Source organism: Eubalaena glacialis, chromosome 7 (assembly GCF_028564815.1).
Source record: "Eubalaena glacialis isolate mEubGla1 chromosome 7, mEubGla1.1.hap2.+ XY, whole genome shotgun sequence".
Taxonomy (NCBI): Eukaryota; Metazoa; Chordata; class Mammalia; order Artiodactyla; family Balaenidae; genus Eubalaena; species Eubalaena glacialis.
Window position 1 is genome coordinate 43,076,561 of NC_083722.1, and position 26,088 is coordinate 43,102,648.

Sequence of the window (26,088 nt, forward strand, 5' to 3'; positions counted from 1 at the left end):
TGACTAGTGTGGACTGGGAAAATACCACAATAGTGTTTCTTGTGAAACATGACACCGTCGAATGATGGAAGCATCAGGCTGGGGTCAGAAGAACTGAAGGTTTTGCCACTGATTCCTCACTTGACCTTTGGTAAACACTTAATTTCTCCAGGAACGGTTTCCTCATCTGCAAAACTGAGCCAAACTCTCAGGGAGTTTTAAAGTAAGGTGCGTGAAAGAATTTTGTAAACTGTAAAGAACAAAACAAATGTGAAGAATTATGATTGGGGGTGGGGGAGGGATCTTAAATAAAGACTCAGTATGAATCAACAGAGTCTCGTGACTTTTGAAAAAATAATTAGATACAAACATTGGTTGCATCCAAAGAGTAGTTTACATTTGTACTGGCAAACCAGATTACTGTATTTCCTCCTAGCTGTATACCCTGCAAGATATTGACAACTGTCTAAAGGAAGACCAAGTGAAGGTAGGTTGTGAAGATAGTGTCATTTGAAAAACAATGGAAATAATTGGGGAAACAGTGAACATAGGAAGCATGGAAGTGGGGGGGGGGAATTGTGATGCTTATGTGATTGTCACATGGAGGATTTATTGCATGTAGCATCAAGATGCAAACTAGGAATTGGGGCTAAAAGACTGAGAAAGATAGATGTTGGTTTAAGACCTTATTTTAATGTAAAGAAGAGTTTTCTAACCTCTAGAGCAGTCCCAAGATGGTGGAGGGAGTGAATTGTGGTCACATCCAAACTAGATGCAAACACATTAACAATATTATCAGAAGGCTTCTAATATTAAGCTGAAGTTTAGACTAGATGATTCCAAGGCCCTTCCCATGTCCAGGATTGTAATCAATCAAATACAATGCTCCTATCATGGTTATTGAAAGTGAAAGGAGCATGAACTCACACTCTAACAAATCCCAAAATGCTATCCTTAGAGATAAAATCAATCCATGAGAGAACAGCAGGTGACATCAGTCCTGAGTCAATGAGAAGAAAGACCAGCGTGGTGTGGGCTTCCCCAGAGAGAGCCCCTCTGCTTGTGTACATCCTACTGAGAATCCGTTTAATGCTGTGGGGTATGTCAGTGCCGCCTCTGCTGGACAACATTAACTATGATCACATTTTTTACCCTTAGTGTCCTTCAAGGATTTGCTGCTGTATTTTACATGACACTTGCTGTTGCAAATACAAATTCCAGCCGTATATAGATATAGATACAGATATAGATATAGATATAAATATAGATATAGATATAGATATAGATAGATACAGATATAGATATAGATATATATCTCCTTCTCCAGTTTGGGAAGAGGGGAGGAGGAGATGCCTTAAAGATTCAGCAAGTCCTAGCTAAGTTAAGTTGGCAAAGCCAAGCAAATGTTAAATGACTTGCCTGAAATGACTTTTGCATCGTCCTGCTTGAGGAACACAGTGGCTGCCCCTCATTACTTTCTATTTACCTGTCCCAGACAAAAGCATCCGCAAATCCTATATTAATCCTATGTTGCCAGGCTTGCCATGTCCACAGACCTACACAAGTCTGTGTTTACAGAAACTGCACTTGAGAAATGCAGGAACAAAAAAGAAGTAGAAAAGAGGGAGATGGAACCCACGGAGAAACAGGTTAATATCATTTTCACGACTTTTTTTTTTTTTTTTTTTTTTCCTTCTTCAGCCCCAGCTCTCCCGGGCGCGGGAGGAGGCTGTGGGCTGCGAACTCCGCGCTGGAATGAGGAGTCACTGAGCCGGAGCCGAGGTAGCAGCTTCCCCTCCCGGTGTCCCTGCTGCAGCCTCCGGTGCCCGGTCCCTGGATGCTCAGCCTCCTCGCCTCCCGGTGCAACATCGGCTGCAGACACAGCCCCGCCGGCGTACGAGTTGCCCGGCGGGCGGGAGACTCGGAGGCATTGGCTCCGTAACTTTTCACGTCATTTTCTGCTCCTGAGCCCCTGGTCGCCTGTCCGCGCCTCCTCACGCCGCAGACCGCGGCGCCCATGGGGCAGGGGCCGAGCCGCTTGCAGCACTGAGCCGACCCGGACTGGAGCCCGTGATGTCCGGCACCAAACTGGAGGACTCCCCCCCTTGTCGCAACTGGTCATCTGCTCCGGAGCTGAATGAAACTCAAGAGCCCTTTTTAAACCCCACCGACTATGACGACGAGGAATTCCTGCGGTACCTGTGGAGGGAATACCTCCACCCCAAAGAATACGAGTGGGTCCTGATCGCCGGCTACATCATCGTGTTCGTGGTGGCTCTCATCGGGAACGTCCTGGGTGAGTGTCCGCCGGGCAGCCCCACGCAGGGGCTGCCAAGTCCACGCACCCCTGGCTGCCAAGACCCCTCCTCCCCCCAGGGATGCACACAAAGAGGTGGCTGCTCTCGGGATAGGGTTATATTAAAAAAAAAAAAAAAAGTTTTCTGATTTTACGAACCAGGACCGAGCCCTGGAATGGTGATCTCTTTTTCTGCAGGGAGCCGCGGGGAGCCGCGTTGCCTTTGGGAGCACCAAGGTTCCAAGCGCGGGGAAAGGGGCAGAGGCAGGGCTCTCCAGGTGGATTTGCTGGAGTGTGGTGGAATTAGTCATCCTTTTGTGTAACGTGGCCGAGTGTTTCGGGGGTGGGGAGAGGTCAGGCTGGCAGGATGAGAAGCTGTGCCCCTTAGGAGCAAGCTCTCCTGGGCTGTGGAAGTCACAAAGGATTTGTGAGCCCGGTACAGTGCCCTTTGGCGAGGGGTTGAGGCTGTGTCCAGAGGTGGTAATGAAAGGGCAGGGAGTGGGAGGAGAGGCAAAGCAGGGAGGTGCACTCATGCACTGAAGCTGAATTAAACAGGAGCCATGCCGGGAGCGAGCAAGGAGGAGGGGCCTCTGAGAAAGTACCAAGGAGATCGCAATCAGTCATCCCTCCGTCCATTCATTCATTTATCCACTGTACCCATGTATTTTCCAGAGCATGCTTGTTTCCAGGCTCGGGAAATATTTGCAGCTGATTTCTTTTTTTTCAAAGACCAGACCAAGCTTTGTGCTAGGTTCTCACTATTTGTCCCTGTCTAGGTGGGTATGCAAACATAAATTTCCTCTCCCACTCCCCACCTCTGCACAATTTCTGAGGGTTGAAGAAGCGGTGCCGTGGCTAGATGGTGGCTGTGGTGATGGAGTTTATTTGGGCAGCTGGGAAATCCACTTAAAAAAAACAAGAAAAAAAAAAAAAAAACAGGGGCTTTGGAAGGGAGGGACGATTGAACATAAATTGTGAATGGAAGGAGCATGCACCTTGATGAATGGAGAGTAGGAGGCGTTTAAATGCAGAGGGCAGTGTGGAGGGAATCTCTGTGGAAAATGACAGGAGATAGGAGGAGGCTAGGAGAAGATGCTCTTGATTTTCAGTTACAAAAAGGGGGAGAAGATGAGTGAGGTGGAGTAGGCTGGGAGGTGTTGAAGTCCAAAGTAAAGACTTTGTAGCTGCAGTGGAGGATGATAAGAGACTTATCAAGCTCTCAGCGCTAGCCTGATTTTTACCTTCTCTCCCCATATGTGTCAGTCTGGGTAAGAAGCATTCAAAGTAGTCCCTCGCCAATTCAGGAGGCAGAATAGTTGGTAGTATGTGACTGAAAGGCATTCCTGAGAGAGCTGGTAGAATATTATTTGACAAGAAAGATAAGAATCCTCTGAGAACTTTAGTTGGCTCTGTCTATATTTTTTTCAAGCTATTTTAATTTTGTTGCTTTTTTTTAAAGGCAAACATAAAGGAAATCTTTTGAGGAGGCAGACAAGGTGAAAAGTGGAAATACACATGGTTAGGACAAGTTGTAAGGATAAGTCCGTTAATCATAATGCTTTTCTTGTTTCCCTTCTCCTTGTCATCCATGCTTAGAGTTACAATAATTAAGATACATGGCTACTAGCATAGCAACATTTCACTGCATTACGCTAATACTTAATGATAAGTGAATAATCAAAATTGAACATCTATGAATACCTACTCTGTGCCAGACTCCTTACCATACACTCTCTCACTTAACCTCAGAGTAACCCACATTTGACAGAAGAAGCAAGACTTAGAGAAATGAAATGACTTATTAAGGAACATCATTCAGATTCAGTTCCATTTCTTCTTACCTCAGGTCCAGAATTCTTCACTGATATTCCACTCTAGATTTAGAAAGCATATAGAGAATTAATTCTTTGTTCCCAGTGCCTGCAAGCCTATTAAATGTATTTCCTTTCTCCCTTGCATCTATGCCCACTATTAATAAATTACCATGAGGGGTTAATGGTTCTGTGATTCTCTCCAACAAAAACCCACTGAGGGAGGAACGTTATTGCATTGCAGTAAAATTTTGACGTGTTTTGCAGGAATAGCTACAAATCATAATTATTTTCCTTCCCTAATTGTATTTTAGACTTAACCTCTGTGATAAAATTTGCTCCTTTTTGCTGTTATTTTATTCTGGCTTGCACAGACCTGTGATGCATGGTCTTCATATCCTAATTGCATAGTTTAGGGGTGCATGTTTGCTAGCCTGAGGAGTGTTTTAGTCTCAAGAAAGAAACATCTCTAGAGTAGATGTTTCATAATGTCAAGTGAGAGAGCACTGTCCACAGCCCCAAGTGCTGAAATGTCCAATTTTATTCAGCTTAAAAAAAAAAAAAAAAAAAAAAGGTATACTCAAAGCTCTTTGTTTTCATGAAACTGACAGCTGTTTTCCTCAAAACTGAATGACACTGAAATCCTCTCTGGCTGAACTGAAACCCATATTCTTTGTGGACATATTCCCTGAAAGTTGATGAGGTTTAAGTTTGACATTTAAACAAATAAGCAGTGTCATTACTCACAGACAACTTCCTGCTCTTTGAAGTCACTGTCAAATTTGCAAAACAGATTAGATTGAGAATTGCTTTTTTGCCCCCCTGGTATGTCATTTTATGCAGAGAATGGCAGGACAAGAAATCACATTATTCGTGCAAGATAAAAGAGTCAACATTGGGTATGAAGGTGAAATACCACCGTGTAAGCAGCGGATATAATCACTGACCCTTCCGGTCCGCTTACCACTTGTACTTTCATGTAACTGACTACTTGGAAAATCTCAACCTTGTTGAACTTACAAAAATAGTGTAATCAGTTAGAAGTCATTACTCCCACCATGTCCTTTTGTGAGCAGGATGACAAGGTCTTGATCATACCCACCTATTCTTCTGCTCTCCATGGTGCCTCTCTCATTATATACCCTCCCCATTATCAGATGCTCCTTTCCCAAGCTAGAAAGCAGTTTATTGGAAAAAATGTTGATACAAGTCATTCAAAATAAGGCAAAAAATTACATGCAATTTCATGATTATATGCATCCTAATAAAAACATATACACGTCTAATTATAGAATTTAAATCCTAGGAAGGAAGATGGGACAGGTTCTTTCTGGAAACAGTGTTTTTCCAGTATCTTCAAAATTATGTCACATATAACCTATTCCTAAGTATGTCTTGTACTTTAGCCAAGTAGATGCATTCAGTTATTTGACCAGTACATTTTGAGCAATGTTATGTTTTTAAGATTAATGTGTGTAGGGGGAAAGTTCTTGGGGACACTCAAGGAAATATGTTTGATGTCATTCCTACTATTCCTTGAGTAGAAACTGGATGGAGAGATGGGTTCTAGTCAGTTCAAGTGTTAAACATCTGGAGGAAATGAACAATTCTCTGCTTCTCTTACTTCCACATTCAAATATATGATTTTCACCTGGAATGCTTCTATCTTCCCTGTTGTCATCTTCATACAAAAAAATGAGGAGAGCAGTCAACAGATGACATCAGTCCAGCTGTGCTTCTCACTTCTCATGTGGCATTAGCAAGTTAACAAACTCTCTGAGCCTGTTTTTTCCAACTGAAAGTTATGGTTAATAATGCCTGCCTTGACTCACAAACACAGAGAATAGACTTGTGGTTGCCAAGGGGGAGAGGTGGTGGGGGAGGGTTGGATTAATGGGAGTTTGGGGTTAACAGATGCAAACTATTATATAGAGAATGGATAGAAAACAAGGTCCTACTGTACAGCACACGGAACAATATTCAATATCTTGTGATAAGCCATAGTGGAAAAGAATATGAAAAAGAACATCTATATGTCTATAACTGAATCACTTTGCTGTACAGCAGAAATAAATACAACATTGTAAATCAACTATACTTGAATCAAATAAATTGAAAAAATAAAGCCTGCCTTATAGAAATCCTATGAGGATATATATATGAACATCCTCTACAGAGATATTTAGAGGAGTATACACAAATATATATAATTTTTTCTTTTCTTGACACAGTAGACACTAAATGCCAATTTCTATCTCTTCATTCCCACTATTGAAATCCCTTCTTGATGTGGTTGGTAGCCATCTTGTTCCTCCATGGCCAGTCTGTAGCTCTGTAGCTCTTTATGGCCTCTACTCTGGCATTTTTCTCAATTGAGTGTTTTCGTAAAAGCTGTTACTAACATGGTGTTGGCACCTGTTACTCTTCTTTTCCATACCAGCTCCACCCACCAACCCCAATCAGATGTTTAGCGCATCATACTGACTATTTAACATTGCCTTCCCACCTCTATGTGAAAGTCATTCCTAACCATCATGATGATTTTCTCTCTTTCTCTCAGTTTACATTTGCCTGCCCTAGGTTCCATTAACTCAGAGTTTCTGAAATGTTAGCTGGTCAGTCTATCACTATTGATGTTTTAAACAGCATGCCCGTACACACACACAGAGATAATATGTTGATTTAACTCAGTTAAAGCACACTGCCCATTAATAAATGTATCCAGTAAGAGTTAAACTAAACTGGGTAGGTGGGATGGGGGGAATACCTGTAATAGGGTTGCTTCTTACAGAGCTAATCGTATGCCCCAGACATGGCAATGGCAGAGTTGCAAGTTCCCGCTACTCCTAAGTCTGAGACCTTTCTTTTCTACTTGTCCCAAAGCCCATCTCAGCTCTGTGGGTCTTTTAAAATCCACCCTTTCCTACACAGGAAGCAGAAAGAGGTTAGAGATAATACATTACTGATCTCTGCCAAGACCCTATAGAAGTCATGAACAGTAACCGTAAAAGGTAAGATTAGCCACTAAGCTTTAAACTTGTATGATTTTAGTTACAGAATGCAAAGCATGCTTACCTGAATAAGAGTTAAGCTGACACCTCCACATTTTTAGCAAATCATAGCCGCTTAGTTTTTCCGGGTAAAATAAATCATGTTTTCGACTTGAACAGAATCTCAGTGATAACTTTTTAAATGGCTGTCTCATAGATAACAGCAACATTTACCATGGGAAGACAATAATGAAATAACATGTGCTACTGATAATTTAAACGGAATGGGTTTATTCTATATTTGAAAAAAAATGAGGAAAGTGAAATAAATGAAAATGTTACCAATGTATAAGACAGGCTAAATCTAACACTCAAATACAAATACATGAAGTTTTTAAAAATTTTATTGATTTTATTAGGGCATACATATGTGTTTTATATGTTTATGTGAAGTTTTATTAATTCATATTTCAGAACATATTTGCAAATCATCACATACTACAGTTACGTTAGCATTCCAAAGTCCCTGAATTCGTACTCACCTCCTCAGATTTCAGGAGTATCCACCACTGGTGTTATTTCACTGGTGAGAGACGACCTTTCCATCCTTCTTCTTGTAGAATTCTGACATACTCCCCAACATTAGGGATGCTGGCTCTGTTGAATAACGTCTCACTGGTGAGGTCCAGTTAATGACATGTGATGGGTGAAACAAAGGGTAGTTATTCATCTTCAACTCCTCTTCTTGCTGCAAAGGAAAATGAAGAATGTTTATGGAGTACTATATGCCAGGTCTTGGAAGCTAGGTTCCATGATGAATATATATGTTTCCTTGATGCCTCATGACAAACTTATAACAAGGAGATTAATAGCTTTGATTTACAAATGAGAAACATGAAATTCAAAAAGCTATTTTAACTAGTTCCAAAGTTTAGTCAGACTGTAAGTATCAGCACTAGGTTTCTAATGGATTTATCTGGTTCCATGGCCCACCTTTGTCATCCTGACTCTGTCCCATGCTTCTAATCCTGACCAAGAAAAAGGAAAGAAAAGAGAGAATGGGAATGTTACTGAGGTGTGCCCTCCAGACGATCTATGGAGCTGTGCTGGCCGGTTGCCATGCTATTCCTCTGATAGACTATAGTCCTTCAGCTTGGAGGATGAGCTCATTTGATAAGTTAATCAAGGTCAGGCTAGAGTTACTTTACAAGAGAAAATTTCAAGGTAAAAATAGGTGTTGCCAAAAAGGCTTTTGCCTGTTCAGTGGGGTGACTCTCTGGATAAATGTTAGATAATTGTGGCCAAGGATTATTTTGTTACTGAAGGTGCTGTCTTTAGAGACCATTAAAGACTGAGGACCTAAACATTTATTATCTCAGATAATCTAAAGATTATTTTGTTCCTCCTTTGGCTTTCAAACCTACTCACATTTTTTTTTTCTCTGATGGAATTAATGTTAACTTTTTAAAAAATCATAAGTTTCTATTGATTTGACTGCATATGTCAATCATTATATCACATAATACTGCTCCTGGAGCATAATGGTATTTTATATGTCCAAAGAGGCATTACCCATAACACCATAAATGAAATGAACTTTAGACACTGACAGTGGAACACTTTGAGAGGCTATTGGATGAAATACATGACATATATGACCAGTCTTTTGGATAGCTGACTCTTAGGACTGAATTTATTCATTTCATCTTTGTTCCCAATGAGAGATCATATCTTGACCAAGTAAACGGGTTGGATATATATTTAAATACCATTAAATTTTTTTCCATTTGAACTGTTTCCCCATAAACAAAAAATCAAAACTATTCAGAATAAATATGCACTCTATTCTTGAAAATATTTTTGGATTACTATCACTGAGTCTTTTCCAGTAATTTGCTTTCGATATCACATATATATGAACAATATTTAATGTTTAAATATTATGTTACTCTTCAGAAGACATTGTTACATACATTGCCTCATTTATTCTTCAGAACAATCTAATGAGGTAGGTTGTATTTAGTGTAAAAATTTACATGCCTGAAATGATTTGAAATCAATTTAAAAGAAAAGTTTGACTACATAGAAATATCCAAGGATTGTGTGTCTGCTTTGGAAAACCTTACGAGTGTCCTATATTCCAAGAAGTCAGGATAAGGATACTAACTCCCTTTGTCTGACCTTTGGCTACAGTGTCTTTGGTACCTGATTTTGTCAACATTCTGAGTACAGACGCACATTAAACAGATTTACAAAATTGGCATATAAGTAAATAAATAAATAAATAAATAAATCCAATGTTTTAATTTAAAATAAGAAGTTAATTCTTTTTTTTGATGTTTTATCTTTTTTTCGATGTCTTACCTTTTTTTCTTCATCTTTACTGGAGTATAATTGCTTTACAATGTTGTGTTAGTTTCTGCTGTACAACAAAGTGAATCAGCTACATGTATACATATATAACCATATCCCCTCCCTCTTAAGCCTCCCTCCCACCCTCCACATCCTACCCTCTAGGTCATCACAAAGCATCAAGCTGGTCTCCCTGTGCTATGCAGGAGCTTCCCACTAGCCATCCATTTTACATTTGGTAGTGTATATATGTCAGTGCTCCTCTCTCACTTCGTCCCAGCTTCCCTTTCCCAGCCCCGTATCCTCAAGTCCGTTTTCCACATCTGCATCTTTATTCCTGCCCTGCCACTAGGTTCATCAGTACTGTTTTTTCAGACTCCATATGTATGCGTTAGCATACAGTATTTGTTTTTCTCTTTCTGACTTACTTCACTCTGTATGACAGACTCTAGGTCCATCCACCTCATTACAAAGAACTCAGTTTCTTTCCATTTTATGGCTGAGTAATATTCCATTGTATATATGTGCCACATCTTCTTTATCCATGCATCTGTCAATGGACACTTAGGTTGCTTCCATGTCCTGTCTATTGTAAATAGTCCTGCAATGAACATTGTGGTACATGACTCTTTTTGAATTATGGTTTTCTCAGGGTATATGTCCAGTAGTGGGATTGCTGGGTCGTATGGTAGTTCTATTTTTAGTTTTTTAAGGAACCTCCATACTGTTCTCCATAGTGGCTGTATCAATTTACATTCCCACCAACAGTGCAAGAGGGTTCCCTTTTCTCCACACCCTCTCCAGCATTTATTATTTCTAGATTTTTTGATGATGGCCATTCTGACTGGTGTGAGGTGATACCTCATTGTGGTTTTGACTTGCATTTCTCTAATGATTAGTGATGTTGAGCATCCTTTCATGTGTTTGTTGGCCATCTGTATGTCTTCTTTGGAAAAATGTCTATTTAGGTCTCCCACCCATTTTTGGATTGGGCTGGGGTTTTTTGACATTGAGCTGCATGAGCTGCTTCTATATTTTGGAGATTAATCCTTTGCCACTTGCTTCATTTGCAAATATTTTCTCCCATTCTGAGGGTTGTCTTTTTGTCAGGTTTATGGTTTGCTTTACTGTGCAAAAGCTCTTAAGTTTCATTAGGCCCCATTTGTTCATTTTTGTTTTTATTTTCATTTCTCTAGGAGGTGAGTCAAAAAGGATCTTGCTGTGATTTATGTCAAAGAGTGTTCTTCCTATGTTTTCCTCTAAGGGTTTTATAGTGTCTGGCCTTACATTTAGGTCTTTAATCCATTATGAGTTTTTTTTTTGTGTATGGTGTTAGGGTGTGTTCTAATTTCATTCTTTTACATGTATCTATCCATGTTTCCCAGCACCACTTATTGAAGAGGCTGTTTTTTCTCCATTGTATATTCTTACCTCCTTTGTCAAAGATAAGGTGACCATATGTGTGTGAGTTTATCTCTGGTCTTTTTATCCTGTTCCATTGATCTATATTTCTGTTTTTGTGCCAGTAACATACTGTCTTGATTACTGTAGCTTTGTAGTGTAGTCTGAAGTCTGGGAGCCTGATTCCTCCAGCTCTGTTTTTCTTTCTCAAGATTGCTTTTGCTATTTGGGGTCTTTTGTGTCTCCATACAAATTGTGAAATTATTTGTTCTACTTCTGTGAAAAATGCCATTGGTAATTTGATAGGGATTGCACTGAATCTGTAGATTGCTTTGGGTAGTGTAGTCATTTTCACAATGTTGATTGTTCCAATCCAAGAACATGGTATATCTCTCCATGTGTTTGTATTGCCTTTATTTCTTTCATCAGTGTCTTATAGTTTTCTGCATACAGGTCTTTCACCTCCTTAGGTTGGTTTATTCCTAAGTATTTTATTCTTTTTGTTGCAGTGGTAAATGGGAGTGTTTCCTTAATTTCACTTTCAGATTTTTCATTGTTAGAGTATAGGAATGCAAGAGATTTCTGTGCATTAATTTTGTATCCTGCAACTTTACCAAATTCACTGATTAGCTCTAGTAGTTTCCTGGTGGCATCTTTAGGATTCTCTATGTATAGTATCATGTCATCTGGAAACAGTGACAGTTTTACTTCTTCTTTTCCAATTTTGATTCCTTTTATTTCTTTTTCTTCTTTGATTGCTGTGGCTAAAACTTCCAAAACTATGTTGAACAACAGTGGTGATAGTGGGCACTCTTGTCTTGTTCCTGATCTTAGAGGAAATGGTTTCAGTTTTTAACCATTGAGAATGATGTTGGCTCTGGGTTTGTCATATATGGCCTTTATTACCTTGATACAGTTTCCCTGTTTGTGCACTTTCTGGAGAGTTTTTATCATAAATCAGTGTTCAATTTTGTCAGAAGCTTTTTCTGCATCTATTGAGATGATTGTATCCTTTTTATTCTTCAACTTGTCAATACGGTATATCACATTGATTGATATGTCTATATTGAAGAATCCTTGCATTCCTGGGATAAACCACACTTGATCATGGGTTATGATCCTTTTAATGTGCTGTTGGATTCTGTTTGCTAGTATTTTGTTGAGGATTTTTGCATCTATGTTCATCAGTGATATTGGCCTGTAATTTTCTTTTTTTGTGACATCTTTGTCTGGTTTTGGTATCAGGGTGATGGTGGTCTTGTAGAATGAGTTTGGGAGTGTTCCTCCCTCTGATATACTTTGGAAGAGTTTGAGAAGGATGGGTGTTAACTCTTCTCTAAATGTTTGATAGAATTCTCCTGTGAAGCCATAAGATCCTGGGCTTTTGTTTGTTGGAAGATTTTTAATCACAGTTTCAATTTCAGTGCTTGTGATTGGTCTGTTTATATTTTCTATTTCTTCGTGGTTCAGTCTTGGAAGGTTGTGCATTTCTAAGAATTTGTCCATTTCTTCCAGGTTGCCCATTTTATTGTCATATAGTTGTTTTTAGTAGTCTCTCATGATCCTTTGTATTTCTGCAGTGTCAGTTATTACTTCTCCTTTTTCCTTTCTAATTCTGTTGAGTTGAGTCTTCTCCCTTTTTTTCCTGATGAGTCTGGTTAATAGTTTACCGATTTTGTTTATCTTCTCAAAGAACCAGCTTTTATTTTATTGATCTTTGCTATTGTTTCATTCATTTCTTTTTCATTTATTTCTTATCCGATCTTCATGATTTTCTTCCTTCTGCTAACTTTGGGGTTTTTTTGTTCTTCTTTCTCTAATTGCTTTAGGTATAAGGTTAGGCTGTTTATTTGAGATTTTTATTGTTTCTTGAGGTAGCATTGTATTGCTATAAACTTCCCTCTTAGAACTGCTTTTGCTGCATCCCATTGGTTTTGGGCCATCATGCTTTCATTGTCATTTGTTTCTAGGTATTTTTTGATTTCCTCTTTGATTTCTTCAGTGACCTCCTTGTTGTTTAGTAGAATATTGTTCAGCCTCCATGTGTTTGTATTTTTTACAGATTTTTTTCCTGTACTTGTTATCTAGTCTCATAGAGTTGTGGTCAGAAGAGATGCTTGAAATGATTTCAATTTTCTTAAATTTACTGAGGCTTGATTTGTAACCCAAGATATGATCTATCCTGGAGAATGTTTCGTGTGCACTTGAGAAGATAGTGTATTCTGTTGTTTTGGATGGAATGTCCTATAAATATCAATTAAGTCCATTTGGTGTAATGTGTCATTTAAAGCTTGTGTTTCCTTATTTATTTTCATTTTTGTTGATCTGTCCATTAGTGAAATTGGTGAGTTAAAGTCCCTTACTATTATTGTGTTACTGTCGATTTCCCATTTTATGGCTGTTAGCATTTGCATTATGTATTGAGGTGCTCATTTGTTGGGTGTATAAATATTTACAATTGTTATATCTTCTTCTTGGATTGATCCCTTGATCATTATGTAGTGTCCTTGCAATAGTCTTTATTTTAAAGTCGTTTTTGTCTGATATGAGTATTGCTACTCCAGCTTTCTTTTGATTTCCATTTGCATGGAATATCTATTTCCATCCCCTCACTTTCAATCTGTATGTGTCCCTAGCTCTGAAGTGTGTCTCTTGTAGACAGCATATAAACAGGTCTTGTTTTTGTATCAATTTAGCCAGTCTGTGTCCTTTGGTTGAGACATTTAATCCATTTATATTTAAGGTAATTATTGATATGTGTGTTCCTGTTACATTTTCTTAATTGTTTTCAGTTTGTTTTTGTAGGTATTTTCCTTCTCTTGTGTTTCCTGCCTAGAGAAGTTCCTTTAGCATTTGTTATAAAGCTGGTTTGGTGGTGCTGAATTGTTTTTACTTTTTCTTGTCTGTAAAGCTTTCGATTTCTCCATCAAATCTGAATGAGATCCTTGCTAGTAGAGTAAACTTGGTTGTAGGTTTTTCCCTTTCATCACTTTAAATATATCTTGCCACTCTCTTCTGGCCTGTAGAGCTTCTGCTGAAAGATCAGCTCTTAACCTTATGGGGATTCCCTTGTATGTTATTTGTTGCTTTTCCCTTGCTGCTTTTAATATTTTTTCTTTATGTTTAATTTTTGTTAGTTTGATTAATATGTGTCTCGGTGTGTTTCTCCTTGGGTTTATCCTGTATAGGACTCTCTGTGCTTCCTGGACTTGACTGACTATTTCCTTTCTGATGTTGGGGAAGTTTTCAACTATAATCTCTTCAAATATTTTTTCAGACCCTTTCTTTTTTTCTTCTTCTTCTGGGGCTCCTATTATTTGAAATTTGGTGCACTTAATATTGTCCCAGAGGTCTCTGAGACTGTCCTCTATTCTTTTTTCTTTATTCTGCTCTGTGGCAGTTATTTCTACTATTCTATCTTCCAGCTCACTTATCTGTTTTTCTGCCTCAGTTATTCTGCTATTAATTCCTTCTAGAGTATTTTTAATTTCAGTTATTTTGTTTTTTATTACTGTTTGTTTGCTCTTTAGTTCTTCTAGGTCCTTGTTAAAACTTTCTTGCATTTGCTCGATCCTGTTTCTAACATCTTGAATCATCTTTACTATCATTACTTTGAATTCTTTTTCAAGTAGTTTGTCTATTTCCTCTTTATTTATTTGTTCTTATGGGGTTTTTTTTCTTGCTCCTTTGCCTGCAAGATATTTCTCTCTCTTTTCATTTTGTCTAATTTACAGTATTTGTGTTCCTCTTGCTTCTCTTTTCTTCCCCTGGTGGTGAAGTTAGTTCAGTGGTTTGCATAGGCTTCCTGATGTGATAGACTGGTGCCTGCGTTCTGGTGGGTGGAGCTGAGTCTTTTCCCTCTGATGAACAGAACCATGTCAGGTGGTGTGTTCTGGGGTGTCTGTGAGCTTAGTATGACTTTAGTTAGACTGTGTGCTGATGAGTGGGTTTGTGTTCCTGTCTTGTTTGTTGTTTAGTGTGGGGTGTCCAGCTCTGGAAGCTGCTGGCAGTTGGGTGGAGCTGGGTCTTGGATTCAGATAGAGGTCTCCGTGAGAGCTCTCAGAGATTAATCTTCCCTGGGACTGGGAATCCTTTAGTGGTCCAGCATCCTAGACTTTGTTTTCCCACTCCAGAGCCTCAGGCCCGACTTCTGGTTGAGGAATCAAGACCCTGCAATTTGCTCATCCCAGCAATAAAGAGGATTTAAAAAAAAAAAGAAAGAATGAAAAGACTAAGAAAACCCCAGACAAATGGTAAAAAGTAAAATCAAAAAAACAGAAAAAGAAACAAGGAAACAAACACACACACAAAAGAAACAAAAACAGAACCAAATAAATCAAAAAGCAAGAGACCAACAAAACAAAAGAACCCAAGGATGAAATCAAACAATTAAAAAGAAAACTGACAAAAACAAAATACTAAAAAACAAAACCAAAGCAGAGTGCCAACTGAAGAAGGAAGCAAAGAAACAAAACAAACTGAAAAAAATGATAAGAAGGAAAAGAGAAAGGGGAAAGAAGACAGAACAACAGAAAAGCAACATAAAAATAGAAATAGAAAAATAAATAGAAAATATATTAAAGAAAAAAACCAAAAAAGACAAACAAAACCCCAGAGAAATGGTAAAAACAAAATCCAACAAACAAAAACACAATCAAGGAAACACACACACGTGCAAAAGAAACAAAAACAGAACCAAATAAATCAAAAACAAGAGAACAACCAGAGAAATAGAAGAACTCAAAAGCGAAATCAAACAATTAGGATCAAAACTAACAAAAACACAAACCTACAATCAAAACCAAAGCAGTATGCCAAGTAAAGCATAAAGCAAGGAAACCGATAAAACCTATAAAAATGATTTTAAAAATAATAAAATAAAACAAAAAGGGAAAGAACACAGGACAACAGAAAAGCAAAGTAAAAATAGATGTATATAAAAAAATAAAAATAAAAAATATGTTATAGAGCACGAAGACCCCAAAAGACTAAATTAAAAAAAATAATACTGAAACAAAAACAAAAAAACAGACAAAAAAAGAAAGGGAAAAAAACAAACAAAAAAGGCCAGAACCAACAATGGAATGAATCAAAACATAAAATTAATAATAATAATTACGTTTCCCTGGAGTCTCAGCTGAAAGTGTCCTTGCACACAATGTGAGCCACAGCCCACCTCCACCTCCCTGGGCTGGTCTCTGGACCTGCTGTGGGCCCTGTGGGGATGACTCAGACTCTGATCTGGCCCAATTGCTGCGTGTGCTGCCCCCAAAGTCCACAGCTGCCAGAGCTAGAACATTTTCATTTGTGGGAACACTCATTGTCTATTAAGATATTCCACAGATGCAGGGTCTACCTAGCTGATTGCAGGGATTTAATCTGCAGCTTGTGCTGCCAATGGAAAGATTTTTGATCTTCTTCCTTAGCTGCCCCATCCCTGGGATCCAGCTTTGGTTTTATCCCCACCTCTGCATGTGGTCTACCCGCAGGAGTCTGGTCCTTAGGATGCCTTGGAGCTCATGGGTCTGCCCCAGTAAGGACCGGGTGCAGAGGTGGCATGACTGCTTGGATGGCGGGAACCCCAGTGGTGCCAAATGCGCAGGGAAGCTGGCAGCCATGGGCGCAAGATATATAGCCGTAGTGAGGGCCTTTTCTGACATCCAGCGTAAGGCCCCTGAGGACCGGCCCTGGCCAGGTTTTTTCTGACACCCAGCAACAGGCGTGTGAGGGCCAGCCCTGAGAGGGCTTCTTTTATTGTCCGTCGGCAGGCACTGGTGTGTGGGGAGAGAGAGGCTACAATAATGGCTCCTCCCCCTGTGTGTGACTCAGCAGTAGCACCTGCTTCCATGGCAGTCCAGTCTTCCTCTGTAGGCATTCCCTGCTGCAGATTTCCTCCCTCCTGTCCCCTCAGTCTGTCTCTCCACAACCAACAGCAGTTCTCGCTCCAGGCCTGTTCTCCAATCCCCACACTCCAGCTCCCAGCCCCCTTGCACATCTGTGAACACACATCCCAGTCCAGGGCACAGAGAGCTGCAGTACAGACCGTCTGTGTACCTCTCACTCTGTCCCATCTGCCACTGATTGGCCGTTTCACCCCCTTCTGACAGCCTCAAATGCTTGCTTTCTGTCCCAATCGATTCCCCCATCAGAGAGGGAGTTTCCCCAAATTCGGGAATCTCTCCTCTGCTTTAGCTCCCCTGCCCTGTCCTGTCCCGCTTCCTTTCCTCCTCCTTCTCCCTTCTTTTTTCCATGCTACCCGGTTATGCAGGGATCTTTATAGTCCTTTCCGGTGTCCAAGGTCTTCAGCTGGTCTTCTGTGAGAATTGTTGCATCTATAGATGTATTCCTGATGCATCCATGGAGAGAGATGAACTCCATGTCCTCATACTCCTCCACCATCTTGAATCCCCCAAGAAGTTAATCTTAAAAGTCGTAGAATACTTGAAGCTCTTTTGATCTTCACTGTCTCTTTCTGTAGACATAACTATGTGAAGAGCTTTATTGATCTGAAAAGGTAGGCTGTGCCATAGAGGCAAATAAACCCTAAATGTTCATTGGCTTAGCATCACAGAAGTTTATTTCTTGTCTATTTGACATCTAATGTAGGTTGGAGAGTCAGTTGTGTCTCAAGGTCCAGATGTCCTTTCTGTTCATGGACCACCTCAACATGCAGCCACTGTGAAACAAGCTTCCAGGATGGGTCTCAGTGTCCCCCACCGCCAGGTATTCACACCCTGTTTAGTTCTTTTCCATATTGTGCCAGAATTGGTCTATAGCAGCATACAGTAGCATATAGCAGAAGTGATAGTATGTCGCTTTCAAAATTATATTATAAAAGATTACGGTTTCTGCCTTGAGTTCTCACTCTCTTGCTCTTGGATTTCTTGCTCTGGAGAAAGTAAGCTTCCTTGTTGAGAACAATCCACATGGTGAGGAATTAAAATATCCAGCCTACCACCATAGAGGAAATGTAGCCTGCTAACAACCATGTGTATGATCTTAGAAGCAAATCCTTTGGCCAGAAAGAGTCTTGAGATGATGCCAACAGCACTCTCCCCTGCCCCCACCAGCTTGACTTAATGACAGGCTCTGAGACAGAATTATCTAGTTAAGTTTCTCACAGATTCCTGAGCCTTTAGAAGTGATGAGATAAATGTTGTTTTAATTTTTTTCAGTTTGGGGATAAGTCATTTTACAGCCTCTAACGTTGTCATGGCTGGATAGGAGTGAACTGGGAAATATATACTGGCTCTTAACTACCTTTGCCAAAAAGCTACACATGTCTGTCATGCCCATAATCATTTGACCAAAACCAGTCTCATTGTATCAACTTAACTACAAGTGGGGTTGGAAAGTATAAGGGAACACTGTCTCTGTCACAGGAATCAGACAATAGTTAAAAGTATTTTTAACTACTATAGTCTCAGAACAAGGGAATTTAGAGGAATCAAGCATTTAATGGCATAAGACTAAGATAATCTGATAGATATCTCCATTTCACATTTTGGATCTCTGCCAATAGAAGTAACTTATAATATTGGGAGATTTTGTGCCAATTACTGGAATAAGAATCCAGGGTACAAAGATAATAGAAACCAAGGAACCTATACTTTAGGTGAAGAGACAAACATAACAGATAATTTCAATATAATGTGTCAAGTACTCTGATAGATGAGTTACAGGATGTAGTGGAAGCATATAAGAAGGACACTTAGTTCCATTTGGGGGATTAGAGAGAGATCCAGGAGAAGATGACTCCTAAACAGAGTTTTAATGCATGAATGCAAGTCACACAGGTGAAGAAAATAGAGCAAGGTGTTCTAGGCAGAGGAAACAACAAGAGCAAAATCAAAGAGGCGTGAAATAGCATGGGCCATGCAGAGAATGTTAAGCAATTGGGTAAGTGCAGAAGAGGACATTCTAGGGATGGAGCTGGGGCATTAGATAGGGTCTCAGCTGGCTCTGACACTGCAGCTGAAAGGGAGCCCTTCTAAGACTTTAAGGAGAGTGCTGTCACTGGGAGACTCAGGAAGGTTTTCACACTGGAGTTTGTGCCCTGTTTGGGGCTCACTTAATCAAGCCTACTCTAATGAAAAAAACTGATAAGAAAAGGCAATCAAAATTCGTCTAGGAGGCTTTCCACGTGCTGCATGAGGGAGAAAAGGAGAAAGTGAGAAAATGAAAACAAGGAAATAAAGAAAAGAAGTGAAAGAAAGAAGATTAAAATATAGGAAAAAGTGTTACTGTGCTTGCTTTGCTGAATATTTAAATTTGAGAAGAAATTTCTCTTTAAAATATTTTTTCATATTTCTTTTCTGAAAGATGCACTTAGTCTCACGTGTCATAGCTCTATTAATATTTTCCAATATTCTATACAGTTTTTCACTAAAATTGTTTTTGTATTAACTTATTTTTGGGGTTTCAATGGGTCACTATGCTCCTAGCCATCCATCACTTGAAACTAGATCATATTTTGACCTCACACTAAAACCCAAAAGATGACAAATTTGAGATCTTATGGAATTTTTTTCATATTTTCCAACTAAATCCCCAAATTTCTACTCCAGATTTCTTACAAGCTTCTAAATATGCTCATTTGAAAATTTATCTTATATGGCAGTTTATCATTCCAATAATCATTGAAGGTATTACATTGACCCCAGGTCAGCCTTTAGGGAATTACTGGAAGCATGTCTCTGCAAGTTGACATGGTAATGCATCAAAATTTCTAAAACTGTGGTTACTTTAAAAACTTTTGTTTGCTATTCCTAACTCACAAGGGGAATAGAGCACTGATGAAAAATTGTAATATCCTTTTCTAAATTTTCAGTGAGTTTTTATTCCTACTCGGGGACACTAAGATGAATTTATAAAGCACATGGTTTACAATCATGTGGTTGATTTTATTACTATAAAATCATAATTGGGGTCAGAAAACCACTGTCTATAGTAATTTATTTCATAAATTCAGAATAAATTTGATGAGTCATCTACTTTGGTAGAGAACCATATTGCTTATAAATACCATTTTGAAGTCAACTTGTCTTTCTTAAAATGTGCAGATTGTGCTAATCTTTCTGGGACAGAAGTAGAGAGATGTGGTTAAGTGCTTATGAAGCCATTTTGTCATTGGGTGAAACTGAGTCAACATTTCATTGTGAAAAAATAGCTAAAACTTAATCTCTCCAATTAGAATACTTAATACAAAAGTTCCCCAAGTTTAGAAAGCTGAAAAACAAACACATTAACAAATCTCACCAGCTGGTGAAGGAAAAGAACTTCATAATTGTTGCAACATTTATGTGCTGGGGATTGATTTATATTTCAGCCACAGGGAAGCCTAGAAAGCTTTGTTCCTTGAAATCATCAGAGATGGTGATGGTGACTCATAGATTCCTGAAAGTCAGTAAGATTATCCTAGTTCATAAATTTATGTGTTTTTCTTCCCCAGGCATAATGAACATTGCAACTGGTCACTGACACGAAGCCAAACTATCTCAGTGGAAAAGGGGAAAATAAGAATTTAAGAAGTTAAAAACACATAAATAAAAACATGTGCACACTCATGCACACACACACACACACATTTTGGAGATTGCATTACATGAATAATATGATTTTAATGCACGCTAGCTTTTCATGCAGGATTAAGAAGCTACCTTCCAAACTTTAAAAATGCCAAAAAAAACTGGATACAAGGCCTTGACTTTCCCAAAGTCAAGAGATATTTTCAACTATTCCCTGAGTGAATGAACTAGACTTTAGGAAAGCCAAAATGATAAATACACTAGAGATGAGAATGTCCTTGAATTAACATTCATGTAAGAAGGAGCACCCCTTAGGTGATTGATCTTTGTAGCAAAATCTATATTCTTTGAACAGACTGAATATATTCCTGCTTTAGCGTCTTCACACATTCTAATCCCCTCTGCCCCTCTCCTGGCTGGTTCCTGCTCAGCTCACATTGTCACATATTCAGAGACAGTCTCTAAGGAGGCCAGTCTGAATCTCTACCTGCTATGTTAGCAGCCCATTTTGTTTCTGTCATAGAAATTATTACTATTAGAAATGATATTGTTGGTTTGTTTTTTAATTTTACTGCCATCTCCCTTAAGTAACATATAAGTTCCAAGAGAGTAATTCCTTTATTTTTTGTTTTTGCAGGTGCATCCTCAGCTTCTAGAACAGTGCTGGGCATACAGCAATGTTTGGCTACTAAATGAATTAAAGCGTTAGATTTCCACCAGGAGGAATACTTTAGATAAAAGCACATTTTTAAAATTAGGCATTGCAGGCTTTAAATTTCTTCTATATAAAATCTTAAAACCTCAATAATTTGAATCATGTTTGTGATAAATTTTTTCAACATCTTAAACAACACACACATTAAAATAAATATATAGTCACTAAAGTAATGATTATGGGAGACCATTTGTAAAATCTCTCCTCAGCACTGTAATCCCCTTGACTTTACCAGGAAACTATTTTGCTCTTCTCTTGAAGAACAAACGAGATTTACAAACTGTGGTAACTATTTTTTTTCTTCAAGGAAGATACATAAATATGCTTCCAAATAACATGCTATATTCCTGAAATTACTGAGGAGAACATATAATGTATAAAACTCTTACTTAAGCCTTCTTTGTTTCAAAGTGATTCTTAGTCGTTTTTTATGTTTTTATATATGTCTAAGGAAATATTTGACCATTTGTGTCCCAGATGGGATAAGAGAGCTGAGACAATTTTATCACGACTCCATAATTTCTGCAAAAATAAAAGGGCCAAACATATCCCCACATGAGCCCAGGATGATTCAGGAATGCCCACAGAGTCTCAGCTTTAGGGATCCTTTGCCATTTCCCCCCATTGCCAGTGACAAAATACTGTGCAGACAATTGAAAAAAAAAAAACATATTTTCAGGCGGAGCCCAAGAGCAATGCTGGTGATAAGTGGAGAGTTCTAGACACTTCTTTTAATGGGGAATAGAGAAACAATAAACCTATTGACTAATTCTGGTCCTCAATTTCCTGAAATATCAATCAAATTATAAATTTTTGAAAAATCAAGGTACAGTCTTGCCCAGAGATGGGAGGCATTGCTAATTCTAGCAGACATGTAACCAGTTAAAACAATATTATCAATATTTCTCATTATTGTGAATCAACTGAATTACAGTAGAATTTACATGTTAGGCTTTTGGGAGTTGTTATATTGCCGTAATTACCTAACTCCTCAACAGCAGTATTTGTCATCCGCCATCTAAGTAGCTCCTATAACAACCTGTGTGATAGGGCTATTATTCACTCCTTTTCCCAGGTAGTGGAATTTAGTATGAGAGAGCTGTTATTGTGTTAGGGGTTTGAATAGATTTACATGTTATCACTTGGCCTCTCCATTCCTGACCTGTAAGTAAATATAATGCTCTGTTCTCCATTTCCATTTTTCCTTTGCTAGTTTATCCATGCTAGTGTGCATAGCAAGTTTAAAAAAATGTTTGTAATTTAAGAAAATCACAAATTCTCATGCAAATTTTTTTTTGGTAAACTCAACTGAAATGGACTTGAGTTTCAATGACTAATCTCTAAAACTCATCATAGGTACCTGGCCACAGAGATCAGAGTGGCAGCAGCAAGAGTCAAGATTGTCTCTGGGCGTGGATTTTCTCTTCTGGTAAATAGGGTTTATAAGACTTCTCTGAGTGCTGAGTCACCATCAGCAACAGTGACAGTATATGTAGAAATTTGAAATCATGGAAATATATATTTATCATCCAAATGGAGGTAAAGGCAACATAGAGAAGCAGAGGGCTCGGTCCAACTATAGCAGCAAAAGGCACACAAAAAAATAAAGCAGCCTGAACCAACACACTGGTTTTCTAGGGCTTATCTAATTTGGAGCTATTTCCTTTTCTTATTTCATTCAGCAAATATTTATTGAGCAGCCATAATGTGTAATCTGTTCTATTACATTCTGTGGGGGAAATACAGAGTGAAGGAGGCATGGTCCTTACCTACAAGGAATTTCTAATCTTAGGAGAGAGACTGACATGTCAACAATAGACTATAGCATGAGGGTTACTGGAGAGGTGTATGCTAAGTATTAGAACATAGAAACATAAAAGTTGGATTTGATTTGGGGTAGGAAGTACTCTTTCCCTGAGGACGTAGCATTTGAGGTTTTGTTGACATGTGAGTATAATTTTGAAAAGTTCCAAAGGTTGAAAAGAAATTACACCCAAGTTGATGAAGTAGTACATTTATGATTGCTCTCAGATATACTAGCTATGCTGAAAATATCATTCAGGGAATTCCAGTAAAACATAGGCTTTCGTGAATTTTTTTTTTGAAATTTCAAGGAATAGAGACCTCAAGTAATCTTTTTTGATGCTTTGCATTGCTTTCATGGTCTACTTTTTTTGTGGCTATTTGCCAAGTCTCACCTGTATTTTTATATCATGGTGGATTGGATTTTAAAAGTTTGAAATCCCTGGAATTATCTTAAAATGAGTTCTGATGGATCAGATCTTCCCAGAGGAAGGTGAATCTGGGGCAATGGTGAGAATGGGTTGAAGTTATGAGACCAGACACTGGGAAGCCTGTTGAGACTCTTCAGGAAAGTGATTATGAGGGTAAAACCAGGGCAGTGGAATCGAATATGAAAAAAAAAAAAAAATGAGACATTTTGGAAATAGAAATTGACAACTCATCAGATGTGGGAAATGGATAGGAACAGAAAAGAATCTTCTGATTAATAGAAGTTTTTGGTCAAAGAAAGTACAATGATTGTGTTATTTGTATTTTTCTTAAGATGGACAGAATATATAGAAAGAAAATCAAGCATTGTGAGTAGAGGGGTCATGATGAATTCTGCCAAGGCAGGTTGAGTTTGCATTGTTAGAGGAATATATGTACGAAGCTACCCAGTAGGAAGTAGGGCTGGTTCTCTCACATGCCACTCACAATTAGTTCGCTACTCTGAGAGATTTTTTTCTTTGTGACTGTGCAAGCAATGTATACAGTTTATGTGAGAATTACTTAGACTTCTGGAATAATTTAAAGTTTATAAGGGAATGTAAATTTCTTAATGGGTGCATAAAATGGCGAGACCTTTTATGCAACACTGAATAAATTCATTGGTTCAAAAATATTTATTGTGTGCCTATAACAGCAAACAAAATAGACAACACTTGTTCTTTTAGGAAGTTTATATTCTAATGGTGATATTGAGGATATATTTTGACAGTAGAACCAAGAGGATTTATTGATGGATTGCATATGAGTGTGAGAAAAAGAAGGGAGTCAACATTTTCATGCCAGGTAGAAGGGTGGTGGTACCATTCATTGAGATACAGGATCCTGGGGGAGTTGCAGGTTAGTTAGATGTAGTGAAGGAGAGAGAATCAAAAGTTTGATGTCAGACAGTCTAAATGTGAGATAATACCGGTAGGTGTATTGTGAACATTTGAATATGCAGTCAAGAGTTTAAGTAAAAAGTCAAGCCAGGTGAAATAAACTTGAGTTTTATAACCAATATCATCTTTTATGTCCATATATTTTAACATATTCCCCACAGATATGAAAGACTGTAGGAGAAACTTCACAGTGAATAAAAAATTATTTCTTACAGATTATTTTACTCTTGGATTTTTCCTGTATGAAATCATCACAGCTATATTTCCTTAAATCTTGAAAAAGATCACCTCGAACTATGTGTTAGAAACAAAAGTGAAAACAAAAAGCTGGGGGACATGGTAAAAATTTTGATTTCAGTGCGCATGCATGACTTACTGAGTCAGAATTTCAGTGGTGTTGTCTCTAGAATCTACATTTTAAATAGGGCCCCACTACACTGAATATGAGAATTCCTGCCACAGGAAAAGTAAAGCTGAGCCACTTATGATTTGAGACCTCCTATTTTTGGAGACCAACATGAAAACCTGATGCTTTTAAATTTGACACAAATTCAATTGTGTCAGTAAAGAGCTATCAGAGGAGAGAAAATTAAAAGACCTGCTTTCAAATGGGATTAAGCAGGAAAACAAGAAAATGCAGCAAAAATACCAAGAGGAGGAGTTAAAGGAGAAAAAGGAAGGGTTAAATGTGTGGGAGCCCCAAGATTTCTCTCAGTGATAACGTTGAAGTAGTACTTCGTTATAACGTTTTAAGCCAAGGTGTCAGTGTGCACTGTGCCTCAGTTTATTATTGTTGTAGCCAGTATATACTCACTGTTATACAACTTTACCAGAAAAGGACATTTCAGAAGTCTGGCATGATAAGCAGAATTCACTGCATCTAGAATTTGTACTGCAAAGACAGAAAAACTCTAGACAAAAATAGAATTAGTAGTGCAAAGGCTTTTTCTATATTTTCTAATTTATGATTTTCTATATGATGTCATTGTTTCAGGATTAAAACAAAATTTACTTCCTTTTACTGTGTATTCCTTAAACCATTAAACAAATGTGGTTAATCAATGATGTCATGGAGATAATTGGATGGCTGCTATGAAAATAAAAGGTGTTTGACCACACAAAAGCATGTGAAGGTCAGCCTCTGATTTAGATATTGTGGTGCTGATTTATTAAATTTTAAATGTCAGGAGTTATTGGTCACAGAATAGATACTAAGGTTATGTGACATTCTAAAAACATAAAAAACTTTTCAGCAATAATATTGAAGGTATGGAAACACTGAAAAGGTATGGATTAAGACAAGGAATAAAAACTGTCCTCCAAGGACTTGTCCACACTAAGATTTTAGAAATGCAAATATCTTTAATCCTCTATATGGAAACAAGGAGGAAGTAATAAGACACTAGCAAGCTCTAGCTAATCACTGCAGACAGATGGTTACCTATTCTTTTCTTCAATATACTGGAGTTTGCAAATATCCTACCTCCAAAGAGTAGGTGTTACAAAAATACTGCAAAAGATTTATGAGACATGAGATATATTTGGCTATAGCAGGTTAGAGAAGAGACTTTTATTTTGGACTACAGTAATTCAGATTTGGAATATGTAAGTCTAATTCTTTTCCTGTACATTGCATACATGTTGTATATATACACAAAAAAACTGTGTTGACTCACGTGTATTTTAAGGAGTTATTAGTGGCATTAGTTGTAGATAATTTGAGTCTTCTTTATATTCAGTTCAATCAACTCAAATTTAAAGCATCCATTTTCATTTCAAGAAAAATATTTAGAATCAATCTTGGCTTTTATTAAGAAAGCCATTATCTTTAACTTTCCTGCAACTGG

General features: G+C 38.2%; 1 protein-coding gene across 1 annotated transcript in view; it reads left to right on the plus strand.

Annotated features, from left to right (window-relative positions):
* The first annotated feature begins 2,052 nt into the window (after positions 1 to 2,052).
* HCRTR2 (hypocretin receptor 2) overlaps positions 2,053 to 26,088 on the plus strand; it is a 106,421-nt gene continuing 82,385 nt past the window's right edge. Inside the window, exon 1 of the mRNA XM_061195178.1 lies at positions 2,053 to 2,275. Coding sequence (XP_061051161.1) covers positions 2,053 to 2,275 — 223 coding nt within the window. The remainder of the gene's footprint in view (positions 2,276 to 26,088) is intronic.